At 36.1% G+C, this 16299-nt stretch overlaps 1 protein-coding gene across 2 annotated transcripts in view; it reads right to left on the reverse strand.

The window, feature by feature from the left end:
* DNAJC13 (DnaJ heat shock protein family (Hsp40) member C13) overlaps positions 1–16299 on the reverse strand; it is a 132405-nt gene that overhangs the window by 82958 nt on the left and 33148 nt on the right. For both annotated transcript variants that reach the window (XM_078432334.2, XM_060638667.3), the window contains exons 3-9: positions 8372–8447; positions 7428–7577; positions 6941–6982; positions 3708–3908; positions 1218–1424; positions 1036–1131; positions 575–666 (exon numbers count right to left, since the gene is read on the reverse strand). In XM_078432334.2, the coding sequence (XP_078288460.1) occupies positions 575–666; positions 1036–1131; positions 1218–1424; positions 3708–3908; positions 6941–6982; positions 7428–7577; positions 8372–8447 (864 nt within the window). The remainder of the gene's footprint in view (positions 1–574; positions 667–1035; positions 1132–1217; positions 1425–3707; positions 3909–6940; positions 6983–7427; positions 7578–8371; positions 8448–16299) is intronic.

Genomic DNA, 16299 nt, shown 5'->3' on the forward strand with positions numbered 1-16299 from the left:
TATTTTTTCAACATATGAAGTTTATTGTCAAATTGGTTTCCATACAACACCCAGTGCTCATCCCAAAAGGAGCCCTCCTCAATACCCATCACCCACCCTCCCCTCCTTCCCATCCCCCATCAACCCTCAGTTTGTTCTCAGTTTTTAAGAGTCTCCTATGCTTTGGCTTTCTCCCACTCTAACCTCTTTTTTTTTTTTTTTTTTTCCCCTTCCCCTCCCCCATGGGTTTCTGTTAAGTTTCTCAGGCTCCACATAAGAGTGAAAACATATGGTATCTGTCTTTCTCTGTATGGCTTATTTCACCTAGCATCACAACTCTCCAGTTCCATCCATGTTGCTACAAAGGGCCATATTTCATTCTTTCTCATTGCCATGTAGTACTCCATTGTGTATATAAACCACAATTTCTTTATCGTGAATGGTCATTTTAAATCTGCAACAAAATAATGCTGCCTTTCCTAAGTTATAGGATTTTAAAGATCTAGATCATAACTTTGTTTTTCCTCTTTGATGGAATATTTTGCCTTGCACATACTAGGATATTAAAAGCTGGATGAATTAAAAAAAAAAATACCTCTCTGTTGAAGAATATTTCCGTATTTGCCCTTTTATAAATTCAATGGTAAAAAGTTGTGGATTTTCTGAATCACAAACCAATGCAAATACCTAGTGAAAACAAAAAACAAGTTCAACAAATGGTATTTAGTTTTATGACATTTCCTTAGAACTACAGACTACCCTTTTAGCTTACAAAAGTCAGTATTTAAAAATTGTTTACAGGATCAGAATTTAAGAGCTGCTTAAAAGTCTCAAATTGTCATACCATTACTGAATAAAAAGTTTCATTCGTTGTATACTTGGAAAACAAATTTTCTAACAATCACTGTTCTAAGTACAATAAATATAATAATGTGAAGAATTAAATAGATTCTCCGTATTTTCCATTTGTTGGACATGAAAAATTACTAAAATAGAATATTATTCTATATTATCAACAGGAAGAAACCTCATTAAAGCTAATAATGTCAAACTTACTTCTCCTAAAGGCTTCAAAGTTGCAATATTGTATGTTGCTGGATCACGTTCTACTAAACATGTTTCTGTAAGCGCTAGAACTCGTTTTACAGGCTCCTTTAAACAAAATTTAAACATATTAAAAAGTTATTAAAAAAATGTCAAAATCAGATGAACAAATTATTTTTAATATAGAGTCTTACCGAATGTCTAGGTGATATTTTTTGGACTATGAACTCTGCTAACGATGTGATGGATTCATCAGTGCTGTATTTTCCAAAGCGAAGATTCAAATACTGCTCAAATTCTAAAGGTTCTTTTCTGATGCGCAATGAAATACCTATGTAGTTGCCAGCATGATCTATTGCACTTTTGATAATTTCTTCTCTTTGCTCTGAAGCAAATAAATGCTGCACAGATTTTAAAATTTGAAAAGTCAGGATTGAAACAACTAAAATGTGACCATTTTGAATCAATTCACAAGAAAGAGACTGAAGTAGCAATTCTAAAGAAAAAAAAAGGTAGTGGATCTTATCAAAGGTAAATAAGCAGTGCGTTATATTTGAACCACTAAATTAAAATAGCAAAGTCTGGGATATAGAACCTTGCAAATAACTAACTGAATGGAAATTATTTCATAACTTCTCAGGGTCTGGTTCCCATCATCATGTGGAAAACAGAATGCTGGGGCTTCCCAAAGTGGTCCCAGGGACCCCAGCCAAGTCCAGTAGGGGTAGTGGGTACTACGTGGGTAGGATTCCCAGTTTCAACGAAAGTAGCTCTGATTTAATGTTTTTATATAGTGGGCTTTCTTGCAAGATCACCTTGAGGAATGTTTATGTTTACAAGTCATTGGCTGACGGATATTACAAATCAACCTCCAAGAGTGTACTTTACAAAGGTAAGGATAAGGTACTGCTATCTGCATTTGAGTCCTGGAAGCCAAAAATGCTAAATGGGCTGCAAAGGACAGGGCAGGAGAGTGCCATGCAATAATAAGAACTGTCCTGTCCATATGCCAATACCTCCCCTGCTGAGTAACAGATTGAGATCACGTTTTAAAACCTGATTTTAGGGGCGCCTGGTTGGCTCAGTCGGTTGAGTGGGCAACTCTCGATCTTGGGGTTGTGAGTTCAAGTCCCACACTGGGTGCAGAGATTACTTAAAATAAACAAACAAATAAAATCTTAAACCCTGATTTTATTCCCAGCTGCTTATAACAGTTACTATATACGCAGAAGGTACCAGATAAAGGTTTGCTAAATGAATCTGTCATGGTATCATATTTGCAGTGAATTAACTCATTTTAGCTAGCATCTTTTAAAAAGCACAGTATGCTTAGAAAATGGATGATTAAAATTAAAACTACTTGATGCCATGAAAGCAATAAAAACTGTTGGTAACTGAGGAGTATCAGATAATTCTCATCCTTAATGTTTACCTCACGCACTGTAAGGCTTAGTTGAATTACTGTGATATAGTTGTCCCGTTAAGGTCTGCAAGGCTACACTCCTGTAATTAGGTATGGTTTCCACCAAGGGGTTAATCATTACAAATTTCCACTGTCCATGGAAGAGATAAGATAAGCCTTTGGATGGCACTTCAACAACAGGCTTTAGGCTGCTCTAGGGTGGGGAAGGAACCTAATTTTCTCTTTGGGCCTAGATCTTTTGGGTCTAGACTCAAAGGTAACAAAATGTCTAGATATGTGTTCCTAGATGAAGGACACCAGAATTGTACCCATCACCCAGGCAAAGGTGAAATCCAAGATGGAAAAAGGCCTCTAACTCTGAAGAGCTGACATATTTTGTAAATCAAATAGTTCAGCACCCCTCCCCCATCATCATTCCCTTCTGCTACCCTATCCTCTTGTGTTATCGAAAAGTTCCAGGCTTGCCCTGGCTCTACTACCAAGAGAAGGATAATTTATCCATAGAACACTAAATCATAAAGTAGCTGTTCCCAGGCCACTAAGATATCTACAGAAATTTAAGTTCTCAAGAGAAAGGAAACTTGAGAGTAAGCTCAACTGAGCCTTTCCTTGTGGAAACTCTCCAGTGCTCATCTTGAAGAGGTGAGATTTCATTAAGGAAGGCAAAATGTTTCTTATAAAAAAAGATGGTCATCATTTAGAGTTCAGCTTCTATTACCAATTAACAAACGGTCTGAGCATCTTAAGTGGCTTTTGCTATACCTCACAATTCACATATAATTCAAAATTTCAAGACAAAAACATGCAATGAACTCCAAATTTGAAGTTTCAATGAATACTCAGATTTCAGATTACAAACAGCTGGGGAAAGGAGTAAAGACTATAAAAATAAAAGATCTTAAATTACTTTTTCAAAGAAAGCTTAGATTCTTTCAGTTAAGACACTGATATAATGAAAATAACAACTGTAACCCCCATTTACTGAATACTAAGACAAATATTATGCTAAGCATTTCACATAAATTATCTCACAGAACCCTAAAAACAAAAACCTATGACATACATATTACTCTTGTCACTTTAGAGAGCTCCACGTTGAGATTCAAGCTCAGGTCTCTTTGATAACAAAGCACGTACTCTTTAATACCATACTTCCTTCCACAAGACACATGTGAAATGTGAAATAGAAGTGTAAAAAAACCCCGCTTTCCTTCAAATGGTTATGTCTCTTTTTAAATGACTTTTTAAAAATACTACTTACCAATCTACTAAATCCTCCATACAGTATACAAAATCCCCCTTGATAATCGGAGAGATCTACAAAGCCTTCAATATTTCTATAGTCATAGGAACAGAGGACTTTGTTGGTTGCAGGATTAATTTGGTCAAAGCCTCCAGGAGTGACTTCTAAAACAACAGGTTTTCTTGTATCACTCCAGTGGTGCTTATAGCAGTTATACCTCTAGAGAGACAAACAGTTATTACTTTTAGGTTCATATTTAAAATTACCATAAAATAAAATCACATTTAATCTATCAGTCACTGCCAAAACAACCAGAAATCCAAATATTATAATTATTTACAGCTACTATCCAATCGGTTTTGTTTATTGAGAGTGAGAGCCAGTGTGTGAGCAGGAGTGGGGGAGGGGGCACTTAACCCCCTCACAATATTTTCACAATATTTTGTGAAACAATTTTAAGTCAGTCTTATGCAAATCTATTTTTTAAAAAAAGGAAATCCTAAAAGAATACTCTGAAATTTTTGCCGGGGAAAAAAGATTTCAACTTTTGTTGATGGATTCTTTTAATCCAACTTACATATGGAAAAAAGCTAAGTCACATTTTGGGGAAGTTACAGTATTCAATGTAAACAACCTGAGCTGGTTCAGTATACTAATACAGATTTTCTTCCTATACACACAAAAAATGCTGAAGCCTCAGTTTGACCTTACACTTTTCTATTCACACCAAAGGTATAAATCTGATCACATTAGTAAGTGAAATTCCATTTAGATAATGACATTTCTTTATAAAGTACCTACTATCAGAATGATTAGAGGGGTGCCTGGATGGGTCCGGAAGTTAAGTGTCCGACTCCTGATTTCAGCTCAAGCCATCTCAAGGTTTGAGAGATCAAGCCCTGAATTCCACTCTGCACTGACAGCAGGGATCCTGCTTAGGATTCTCTCCAACCCCCTCTCTCTCTCTGCCCCTCCCCCACTAGCATGCGCATGTACTCTCTCTCTAAACATTTTTTTAAAAAATTTAAAAAGTGATTAGAATGGTTAACATCCATTTACTACCCAGTTTTATTCTTAAAAAGAAAAAGGGCTTCAGTGAGGCTGCTAACCAAAATGATATGATACAAGAGAAAATAATTCAAAATAAAGACAAAATGAGGCAAGAGAAAATAAAAATAATCAAGTGTCAGATGTGAAATGAATCTCCCCTCACCCACCCACTTCTCTACCCGACAATATAAAGAGGAACACACAGTCAGTTACATGACTCTGAAGGTAAAAGTAAATTGGATGCTCAAGAATACAACTATTTCTCGGGTGCCTGGGTGGCTCAGTCAGCTAAGCATCTGACTTCGGCTCAGGTCACGGTCTCTCAGGTCATGAGTTCGAGCCCCGTGTCAGGCTCTGTGCTGACAGCTTGGAGCCTGGAACCTGCTTCAGATTCTGTCTCCCTACCTGCCCCTCCCCCACTCACACTCTCTCTCTCAAAAATAAATAAACATTAAAAAAAATTTAAAAAGAAAATAGTACAACTATTTCTAATACTGAAATGAGAGAAATTTTCTTGTAGGTGTTTAGAAAAGCGAGAAGGGCATTAATAAACACCTCTACAACACACCAACACTGAACCTAGCAATGAGCCTCAGTTTGGCTCAGGATCATATGACATCAAGTCCCCTTAGCACTACTACTGATCGATGACATAATGCACATTATAGTTCCATAAAAGGAATTCTGCAGAACAAAGGGCCTGCATTAACCCAAGAATATGCTTAGCACCTTGACTCTGAACTAAAGGATGGAGCAGTGCCACTCCTCTCCAGAAGAAGGGAAGCCACGAAAATGGTGGTGCTTTTCCAAACTATGCTTGTTCATGTGCCCCAACCCACTCTGCAGGACAGTCTCTATTCCTCCCAGGTGATAATCAATGGCCATAATGAGATGGGCTGATGGAAACACATCATTATCCCTCAGAATTGCAGAGGCTGAGAGAGACTCAGAGACCTAATTTAGGTATATCTCAATTGAAGGCCTGAGTGTCAAATTCAATTTATGCAAGAGTGTTCAGCAGCAGAGAATCTGGGGGAGGAGAAGGTACCATTTATTCCTGATATAAAATTAAGTGGACGGTCTTTAGAGACACTGTTTCTACCTCAAAGTTCTGAAACATACTAAGTTGCTGAAGTTAACTGATATAAAGGGAAACTTAAAACAAAATCTAAAGTATGCTTTTGGAAGCAGCAGTTTTCAAACAGATGAGGAATATGGAAAACTCAACTGCCAACATGAAAGAAATTGTAATTTATAGAAATGTGACTGTGGCTCATGAGGAACAAGAAACAAGCAGCTTGCCAACAGCCATTAATCTATTTTAAATGGCTCCTGAGCAGTCACTTGCTTGACTTGAGATCAGTGAAGCTTCTGGGATGCTAAAACTAGCAGAACATCCACAGAAAGAATGAGGGCTTAAAAGGCAGGGAGACGGTGCTGCCAGCTTCTCAGAATTCAATTCCTGCCTTTTACCAGAAGAGCCAAAGTTCTGAACAGTGCTATCAGTTTAGGCATTATTCTGCCCCCTTGCCCATTATAAAACCAATACCTTCTCATGGAAAGAAATTCAGTATTTCAAGGGAGTGAAAAAAAAGCATGGACTCCCATTTTCCCCCCTCAGAAGTCTCCAATTTAGTTTAAATGCCTTTGTAACATGATTACAGAATGCATGAGAAAGTTAGGAAGATTCTAATAAGCAACCGTGACTTCCCCAAAGCTGTCAGTGCACCATGCAAAGCCTTACTTGCAGCCAGATCCAGTGCAGGCACATATAATAAGACAGTTCTGATATACCCCAAACTTCTTAAAAACTTAATGCTTCTGAAATAGAAAAATCCTACACAAAACAACTGTTGCAGGTTCCAACAGGTATCATCCACAGTGTGTTGCTTACGATTGCTGTTTAGAATATTGAATAAAAAGTACCTGAGTGGTAACAGCACTGTTTTTATTGCTCCATAGTTCTGCCTGAAGACTTTTTTCCCTATCATAAGCATTAAGTCATAAATCTAATTCCTCATATCTGAGTTTCCTGTTAAACTACATTCATCTATCACATAGTGCCAGACAACATTTAATGATGATTCCTTTTTTCCCTTCAGCTTTGCCATAAAAGGAACACACAGACCACAGAAGCATTTCTATATAATAATGGGCAACATTAGAATAAAAATAGATATTAATAAATGCTAAATACTTGCCCTTCCTGTGATTTTTCCTTCTGAAAAATCAGTTCTAAATCTCTGAAAGAGAAAACATAATCACAACTTAATGACAACAGACTGGTAAGGAAGATTTGCAGTTCAGTTCTTTCTATCCAAAACATGTAAAACCCCAACTTGATAACCTTGATATTAAAAAAATGTTACTGAAGATATAGTTTAAGGCTGTTCAATACAAAATGTGTGGAACTTCACTGAAAAACAAGATAGATTAAACACACGACTGCTTTGCTCTATATATGTGCTTAAAAAGACTAAACACTATCAAACATATCTGGATTTTCCAGACTTTCCATTAGAGAAAGTGAAAGTTTCACCGAATCAAGTTAACAGTCAATAAGAAAAAACACACACTGTGGTCACAGAGACTCAAAACATTACTATCTGTACTGTAACATCACTGTTTAATTTAAAAAAAAAAAAAAAAGAGGAGAAATTTAGCTTATTAACACGGAACTGTTCTTACCAATGCTTCTGTAAGAAGTTCTGTTCTGTGCTCTGTAGAAAATTTTAAAGTTTCTGACTTCTTTCCACTGCCTTTACGAAATGTGAGGTTGAATTCTGTTCCTTGTCCTTTCCCAACGGGACTGATGCTGCAAATGTCTCCATAAGGCCACTAACAAAAAGAAATTCTCTCAAATGATGCTATAATATGGTGAAATACAACACTGTTTTTCCTACTTTAATTTCACAATAACCGATTAAATTACAAAATAATACAGAGGTCTAGAAGGTGTCACATCTTATAGTAATTCTGTAACACAAATTCTTTTTAAGGTTTTCGGTTATCAGGGACAACAATTAAAAAATCCCATCTGTGTTCCAACTTTAATGATTACTGACATTAATCCAAAGCAATTAAAATACATACAAGTGAAAAGAAGTGAGGAATAAAATTTTATGATTACCTGCAGATCTGCTAAAACAACAAAAAGGAATCTGTAAAATATGCCTAATTTAGAATTAAAAATAAACTAGATTATAAATATGTTTACTTATCCATATTCAAGCTAGTCTTGCCTTTATAAACAGTAATCCTACTTCCATGACAAGTACTTTCCATTTACTGCACTGCAACTTCTGTATACCTTTATTACAATACTAATACCGCCTTTAGAACTATAATGAACTAATGTACCAATTTCACATAAAAGAGATGGCAATCAAAAGTAACATATCAAAAAGTTATACTCCTTAGAGCCTAGAAATAAACACATTCTTCACCACCCGCTTTTATTTATTTACTTTTGGTACGAGTACCAAGCATTATATAAGCATATCAATCTCCTTCAAAGTTGACTTTTCTAACCTAAAGTACAGATTTCAAGAAAGGGAAATCATGGGTCATATCCTGGCTTTTAAAATTCAAATGGAGTTCAAAACATGCCTAACAGCTTCTAACATGATTACCTGATTTGTTACTTCTAAGGTATTGGGATTATACGTAGTAATCGCATGGGTTCCAACTGAAAAGACACGCTTATACCTACAAAGAAAGACAAGTACTTAAATTTAGTCTTAAATAAAAGAAACATTTTATAATAAAATATGATACTAACACAAAAAGAATGTTTCAATAAACATAAAAATTTAACAATTAATACTAACTAAATAGAGCTTAGTTTTATATTCCCACATTTTTTGATGTTCTAAAGTGTTATCGGGGAGGGTGGGTGCCGTCTGGATACTGTTCACAGGTTCTGCTTTGCTCTCCATGCATAAATTCATAAACAGACATGAATGGGTAACAACTGAAAAGGGTACTGGGACAGTGGAATCAACAATTTTGTATGGGAAACTTAGGGAGATGTTTATTGTAGTCTGTCTGAAGCTGGGACAAAACTGAACAAGCAAGATGAAATGTGCAAAAGCTGCTAGAGCTCTATTCTCCTCTACCAGGAGAAATAACTGAAATTAATGAACTCTTGAAGAAAATCCAGAACTTGAACAAATTTTATCAAGAAGGCGGTTGGCTGATCAAGATTACTCAGTAATCCTCAGAACTGGATGAAGTAATGAGTGAAGAAGCATATGAGAAAAACATAAAATCTACTGAGGACTGAAAATGGAACTCCTAAATAACCTAGTATAAAACAAAATGACCAAAAAAAGAAAGTATTATTGGTATTAAAACCCACCGACCAGGGTACCTGGGTGGCTCAGTCAGTAGAGTGAATTTGGCTCAGGTCATGATCTCACAGTTTGTGAGTTCGAGCCCCACATGGGGCTGTGCTGACAGCTCAGAGACTGAAGCCTGCTTCAGATTCTGTGTCTCCCTCTCTCTCTGCCCCTCCCCTGTTTGCACTCCATCTCTCTCTCTCTCTCAAAAATAAAGATTAAAAAAAAAACAAAACCCACCTACCACTCAGTTTACGTGAACCAGGGAGATCCTTAAGTAGAGAAATATGACCTATGCAAGCAAACTTGTATTGACTTACTATACATGAAGTTAAAAAGATACCACCCGAGGATGCCAAGATTCTAAATGGGAAATTTTATTAAACAACAACAACACTGCACACTACTAATTCTTTCAAAATACCCTTTCAACAAAACAATGATGCAAAGGAAGGAAAAGCTATGGCCTGTAACTGATCAGTCACAACAATATTCTGGAATCTTAATAATTTCTATTTAAGCAACTACCTATTATAGTTAAGTGTTGCAACTCTATAGAAGTAGGAAGCTTATACACAGGCAAGCCCCCAAGTTTCACTTCCCACTTTACTTCCTTCACTTTAAAGTATCATATCTAAGGAAAAAAATCACTTGGATATCAATAATCCTTTAGGATAGAGAGGAACTCATAATGATAAAGAACCTGAATAGAAAAACTTACTTAAAAATAAAGAATTAGTTCTTTAAAAATAAAATAAATACAGGGGCGCCTGGGCGGCTCAGTCGGTTAGGCGTCCAACTTAAGCTCAGGTCATTATCTCGTGGTTTGTGGGTTCAAGCCCCACGTCAGGCTCTGTGCTGACAATTCAGAGCCTGGAGCCTGCTTCAGATTCTGTGTCTCCCTCCCTCTCTGCCCTCCCCCGCTTGCACTCTGTCTCCAAAAATAAAAATGTTAAAAATAAAATAAATACATAAAACATTAGCTAGTCTAAAAAAACAAAATTAAGAATGTAAGAATTCATGATCATACAGAAGACATAAAGATGTGTATAACTCTATGCAGATAACTTTGAAAATTATGAATAAACCAACCCCTATATAGAAGAGTTTAAGATAGCTGTAAACAATTACAACCTACAAAATAACCATGGCTCCAACAAGGAGATGAATGCTTTAAAGGAACAGATAAATACCATGCTTCTTAAACTGTTCCAGGAAACAGACTAAGGGAAGTTTCTAAATTCTTTTAGGGATACTAAAATCTGGTAAGACAACACACACATTTAAAAAAAAAAAAGATACACCAATCTATTTTTAAAATAAATATTAGCAATAGGGGTGCCTGGGTAGCTTAGTTGGTTGAAGCACTCGACTTCGGCTTAGGTCATGATTGATCTCACAGGTTGTGAGTGCAAGCCTCTCGCATCCGGCTCTCTGCTGTCAGCATAGAGCCTGCTTCAGATCCTCTGTCTCCCTCTCTCTCTGCCCCTCCCCAGCTCATGTGCATGATCTCAAAAATAAACATTAAAAAAATAAATATTAGAAAGAAGAATCAAGTAGCATATTAAAATAGCAGTATACTATGACCAAAGAAGGTTCATGTTAGGAAAACAGATTTCAATGTAAGAAAAATCTATTAATATGATTGGTCATATTTTATCTATTAGTATTTTAGTTAAGAGATTTTTAAATTACTAAAAATGGATGTTAAATACAATCAAATGCTTTTTTGATATTTATGGAGATCACAGTTTTCTGCTTTAAGCTACTAATACAGTAAAAAGACATACATACCTTAAATAGCAGCCATTATCAGACTCAACAGTAAAACACTAGAAGGATTTCCACTGAGATCGAGAGGGCTTTCACAATTTTTCTATTGCCTGTCTTTTTTTCTAATTAGTATATTATATAATAAAAATGATAGTTATTTCCATTTGGGAAAAAAAGAAAAAGATTTTATTGATCTTTACCATATATTTATTTACAAAGTACTGCCACGTTACAAATATCTTTTCCCTAATTTCACATGTCTAAAATGGAGTGGGATGGGCACCTGGGTGGCTCAGTCAGTTAAGTGTCCGGCTCTTGATTTCACCTCAGGCCATGACCTCACAGTTCTTGAGTTTGAGCTCCACATCTGGCTCCGTGCTAATAGTGCGGAGCCTGCTTGGGATTCTCTCTCTCCCTCTCTCTCTGCCCCTCCCTCACTCATGCTCTCTCTCCCTCTGTCTCAAAATAAATAAATAAACTTAAAAAATAAAATAAAAGGGAGTGGGAAATGATCCAAAGAGAGACTACCTCCTAATATAAAAACATTCATTTGCTGCTTTCTAAAGCTGAGTGAGGATTGAGAGATTGGCGAAGTATATAAGGATTAACCTAAACAGCAAAAAAGTCTCAAAACTTCAGAGGCTTTAACAACTTACAAGAACAAAGAAATAAGATCTTATTAAACCACTATCTGCCTTAAAAGATTACCCAATGAAATCAAATGTATGATAGAAATGTGAATTCACAATTCTAACTTTCAGAATCATCTTGAGAGCCAAACATGCCAATTTTTATAGTCTTGAAGTGAAACTACAGAATTTCTTTATTTTACTTTGGGAGCAAAAGAAAGAACTAAAGAAGAATTAAATGCCTGAAATGTTTCCAATGTCAACTCGTGTTGTCACATTCAACACCAGCTAGGAAGATATTCTTTTCCATCATGTACTAATTTCCTCCACACAACCAAACCCCTTTTGACATCTTTCTCATTAACTTTGTTGTCTAGATCAGTGCCATGCGAAAGAACTTTCCAAGAAAATGGAAACGTTCTTTATCTACGCTAATGAGGCAACCATGAGCCACATGTAGCTATTAAGCACCTGAAATGTAGCTAATGCAAATGAATTTTACATTTATATGTGATTAAATTTAAACAGCCACAGGTGGTTAGTGACTGCCATATGGCAGAGAGCACATTCTAGATACTTCAGCAAAAGGATCCTGGAGTTAACTGTCATTAGGCCCAAAGCACTGTTATGACTAGCAAACTCAGAGCTATCTTTCAGATAAATACTGATCTCTACAGCCTCCATAAGAAAAAAGTTACAAGGAAAAAGATTTCTCTTTCATTCTTCTCTCTTCCCCCTTCTCTTATTCCATGAGTGCTCCCCCTGCTTCAGTCCTCTATAATGGCTGCTGCACTTCCTTTAAGTATAGAACAAATACTTCTAGGTCATTAAAAACACCTTAATAAGCAGCCCTAAACCTTCAAAGATTACCTATAAAGCCTCCATGGATATCAGATTTAGAAATTAAAATCTGAATGATCTCACATGTATGGTATGTTAGTCACAGTACTTGCAAACTTAAGATTTTTTTCCTATCTTTTACTAAGTCATTAGTACCCTAAGTCATGAAGAATAGACAAAGATCCCCTAAGTTCAGGGAGGTACAGGTCTTCATTGTCTTGGAAACTAACTTCTCACATAAGACCCAGGACTGCATACAGCACATGCTCAGTGTTTACCAAATAGCTAAATAGGCCAATCCATCTAATAATACATAAACATGCATTCAAATCTATGACCTAATTTACTCTTGCCTTTAAAACAGAATAGCAACTACTTTCACACCAGGTTTTACTCATTTCATAACCACTATAATATCAGGAAATGACTAAGGTCTTTATTTTTATGAAAGAAAATATTCCCATTTTACTTGCTAGCTGCAAAAAATACCATTTATAAATTATAACTTAATTTGCTATTCTTATGGGTTTAAGATGAATTTGTTGGCTAATTCCTTGAAATTATTATAAAGCTCCTATAAAAAGTTATATAAAATCAAATAAAAAAAGGAATAAAGACTAAAATAAAATGTATGAGAAATTTATGAAAGATGCCATATGTATATGAAGAAATGTGAAAGCAAACATCTTTTCCCCCAATTGAGAAATTAATATTCATTATTGATTTTCTTTACTGCACTTGTTTCCATTTTATTCAGGAAGTGAAGGTATACACATCATTAAATGTCTATAGGGAATAGGCATTTTTTCCCCTCAAGTTTTCATAACTCATTTATTCTAATAGGACAGCTTAATAATAAATATAATTTACATTACCCATTAACTCTAATGTTATTTAGAATCAAGAAATTGATGCTATTCAAATAAATAAAAACATGTTTGAGGCAAGTGCCTTATCTATGGTTCTTTTTGCTCCCATAACTGTTGGTGATAAAAATAAAAACAAGTAAAAAGGTGCTAATGACCATGCTGACTGGAGATAAGAAAGATAATCTGTAACAAAGAAAGACCACCGAAGCAGAAGTTAGGGATGTAATCTGGTTTTGGATTGGACAGGTGATGTTCAGGTTTTTTTAACAGACTAAACTTATATTAACTTACATTAAAATAAACACTCCTGTATTACTTAACTCCTGCAGATTAAAATGTTATTCCATTCTTAAACATCCTAGTCCTTATAAATATTGCTTTCCTCTTTGAATAACTTTTTAGAACATGATTTTTTCCCTAGGGCAAGTTTTTTCTTAGGAAAAAAACCTGTTAGATCAGATACTGTATTAAGTATTACCATGGATTGCCCAAATATTAAATGAGCACAAATCAGTGCTGTGTACAAGGACATGGCAGTGAATGAGGGAGTCAGCCCCTCAAAGACCCAGTTTCCTCCCAATATTTTATGTATTATTAACTAATTCAGACATCTGAAATGAACTGCAAAGTAGTTAAGAGCTAAGATACTTGTCATTGTTTCAAAGTTAATTCCAGACTTGAATACTCCTAGCTGGCATGTATCACTTTTGTGTAAAATTTAGGCATTTTAGGCAAACTGTGTAAAAATTAGGCATATACAATAGTGTCAACAGAAAGAGACTGCAAAAATACTGGCCACCATCACAATACTCTTCTGCACAAAAATTTGTTATCATTCAACTCTCTCAAAATAGAGAAAATTCAACGGTACTTTTAGTAGAGAAAAAGCTTATGTTTACTATAAAATAATGGTTGTCAAATTTCTCGAGTTCATAAAACCTTTGTGTATTACTTTTAAAGTTAAGATCTTCGGGGCACCTGGGTGGCTCAGTCGGCTAAGCGACCAACTTCGGCTCAGGTCATGATCTCATGGTTTGTGGGTTCGAACCTTGCTCTCTGTCCCTCCCCCACTCATGCTCTGTCTCTGTCTCAGAAATAAACAAACAAACAAACAAACAAACATAAAGATCTTCAATCCTTTCAGTAGATAGCCTATGCAATGTGCCTCAAATAAGCCAAACGGATCTAATCAGAGTTGGAAGACAGACTTTATGTTTTGGAGCCTAGTCCCCATAACATACAGCTTGAACATTTACAGTACTCTGGGCAAAGTTGGCTAGTTTTAATTGTTCATTACTCGTGCAAGGGAACTAACCAACTAACCTTCCTTAAAAGTAATTCTATTTCGCGGTGCCTGTGTGACTCAGTCTGTTAAGTGGCTGACTCTTGATCTCAGCTCAGGTCTTGATCTCAGGGTCATGAGTTCAAGCCCAGCATTGTGTTCCACGCTGGGCATGGAGCCTACTTAAAAAAAAAAGAAAAAAAAAAAGTAATTCTATTTATTTTCCTGTACTGCAGATACTGCCCATTGTTCCTTAGAATTAAGCCAATATAGACTTCCCCACAAATTTCACCCTCTGGTCCAAGTTCTGTCTTTCAGCTTCACAAAGGTATAATAATTTTTGTGCCAACCAGACTTTCACTTTGAATCCTCTTCCTAAGCTGAACACCCTAGTTCCTTTGACCATTTTAAAATAAGTTTTGGCTACCAATTTCTAGGAAGCCATTAGGACACAGAACATAGGGTTTTTCCTTTTATTAAAAGCTTGAAAATCCAGTTAATTGAATTAGAATTTTAGTTCATCAAATAGTGAAACTAAGGATAACTGAAATACAACGTTTCTCAAAGAGTTAGGAGATCAATGTTAAGCACTGCTACAGGAGGCACTACAGCTTAACAGTTAAAGCCCACCAATTCTGGAGCCACACTGCCTGAGTTCGAACACTGTCTGCATTATTCACTTTCTATGCATCCTCTGATAATCTGCTTAACCTAAGCTTCAGTTTCTCTATCTGAAAGATGTGGACAGTATATATACCTATCTCATAATATGAGAAGTAAAAGAAATGATCCGTGTGGAGTACTTGTCACTTGCTGTTTATAATTGATAAATATTAGCTATTTTAACATTTATTCTTGAGAGATAGAAAGATACAGCATGAGCAGGGGAGGGGCAGAGAAAGGGGGAGACCCAGAATCTGAAGCAGGCTCCAGGCTCTGAGCTGTCAGCACAGAGCCCAATGCAGGGCTCAAACTCGTAAACAGAGATCATGAACTGAGCCAAGTTCGGACATTTAACCGACGAAGCCACCCAGGCGCCCCAATGTTAGCTATTCTAATTGTTATTATTCTGTTAAATAACAGGGAGGAGGGGCTCAAAACTCCAGTAGAGTCACTGAATTAGTTATAATTAGTATCATTATGTTTCCAGTAACCATGACTGCTAAATTCATAATACATAGAACAAAAATAACAGGCAAAGTGATCATTCCTATGCCTATATTACCAGTATACTCCGATTCTGGTCAAACTCCACCTGTAAGATTAAGTTCACATGAGATGGCTCATTCATATCAGAAGCTGTACTCCTCAGAAAAGAGCGAGAGGGAATGTCTCTGCAGAACCTATCCCAATAACTAAGAAACTATCCCATTTCTTTCAGAGGAAATAAAGGGCATCCCATGAAATGTAAAGATTTACATTTCATGATACAAGGTATTTTTTCCATTTCAGATAGAGCTATTTTTTTTAAATACTTTAATTTTTAGAGCAGTTTTAGGTTCACAGAAAGATTAAGCAGAAGGTACAGAGATTTCCCAAGTACTTCCTGTCCCTACCCATGCACAGCCTCTCTTGTTATCAACATCCTCCACCCACAGGAGTGGGTATATTTGTTCAATTGCTGAACCTACACTGAAACATCATTATCAACCCAAGTCCAGTTTACATTAGGGTTCCCTCTTGGTTTGTACATTCTATGGGTCTGATGAATGCATATGGCACGTATCCACCATTACAGCATCATACAGAGTAGTTTCACGGCCCTAAAAACCCTCTGTGCTCCACCTTTTATCCCTCCTTACCCCCTAAACCTTAACAGCCACTCAT

Source organism: Panthera onca, chromosome C2, assembly GCF_046562875.1.
Source record: "Panthera onca isolate mPanOnc1 chromosome C2, mPanOnc1 haplotype 2, whole genome shotgun sequence".
Classification (NCBI taxonomy): Eukaryota; Metazoa; Chordata; class Mammalia; order Carnivora; family Felidae; genus Panthera; species Panthera onca.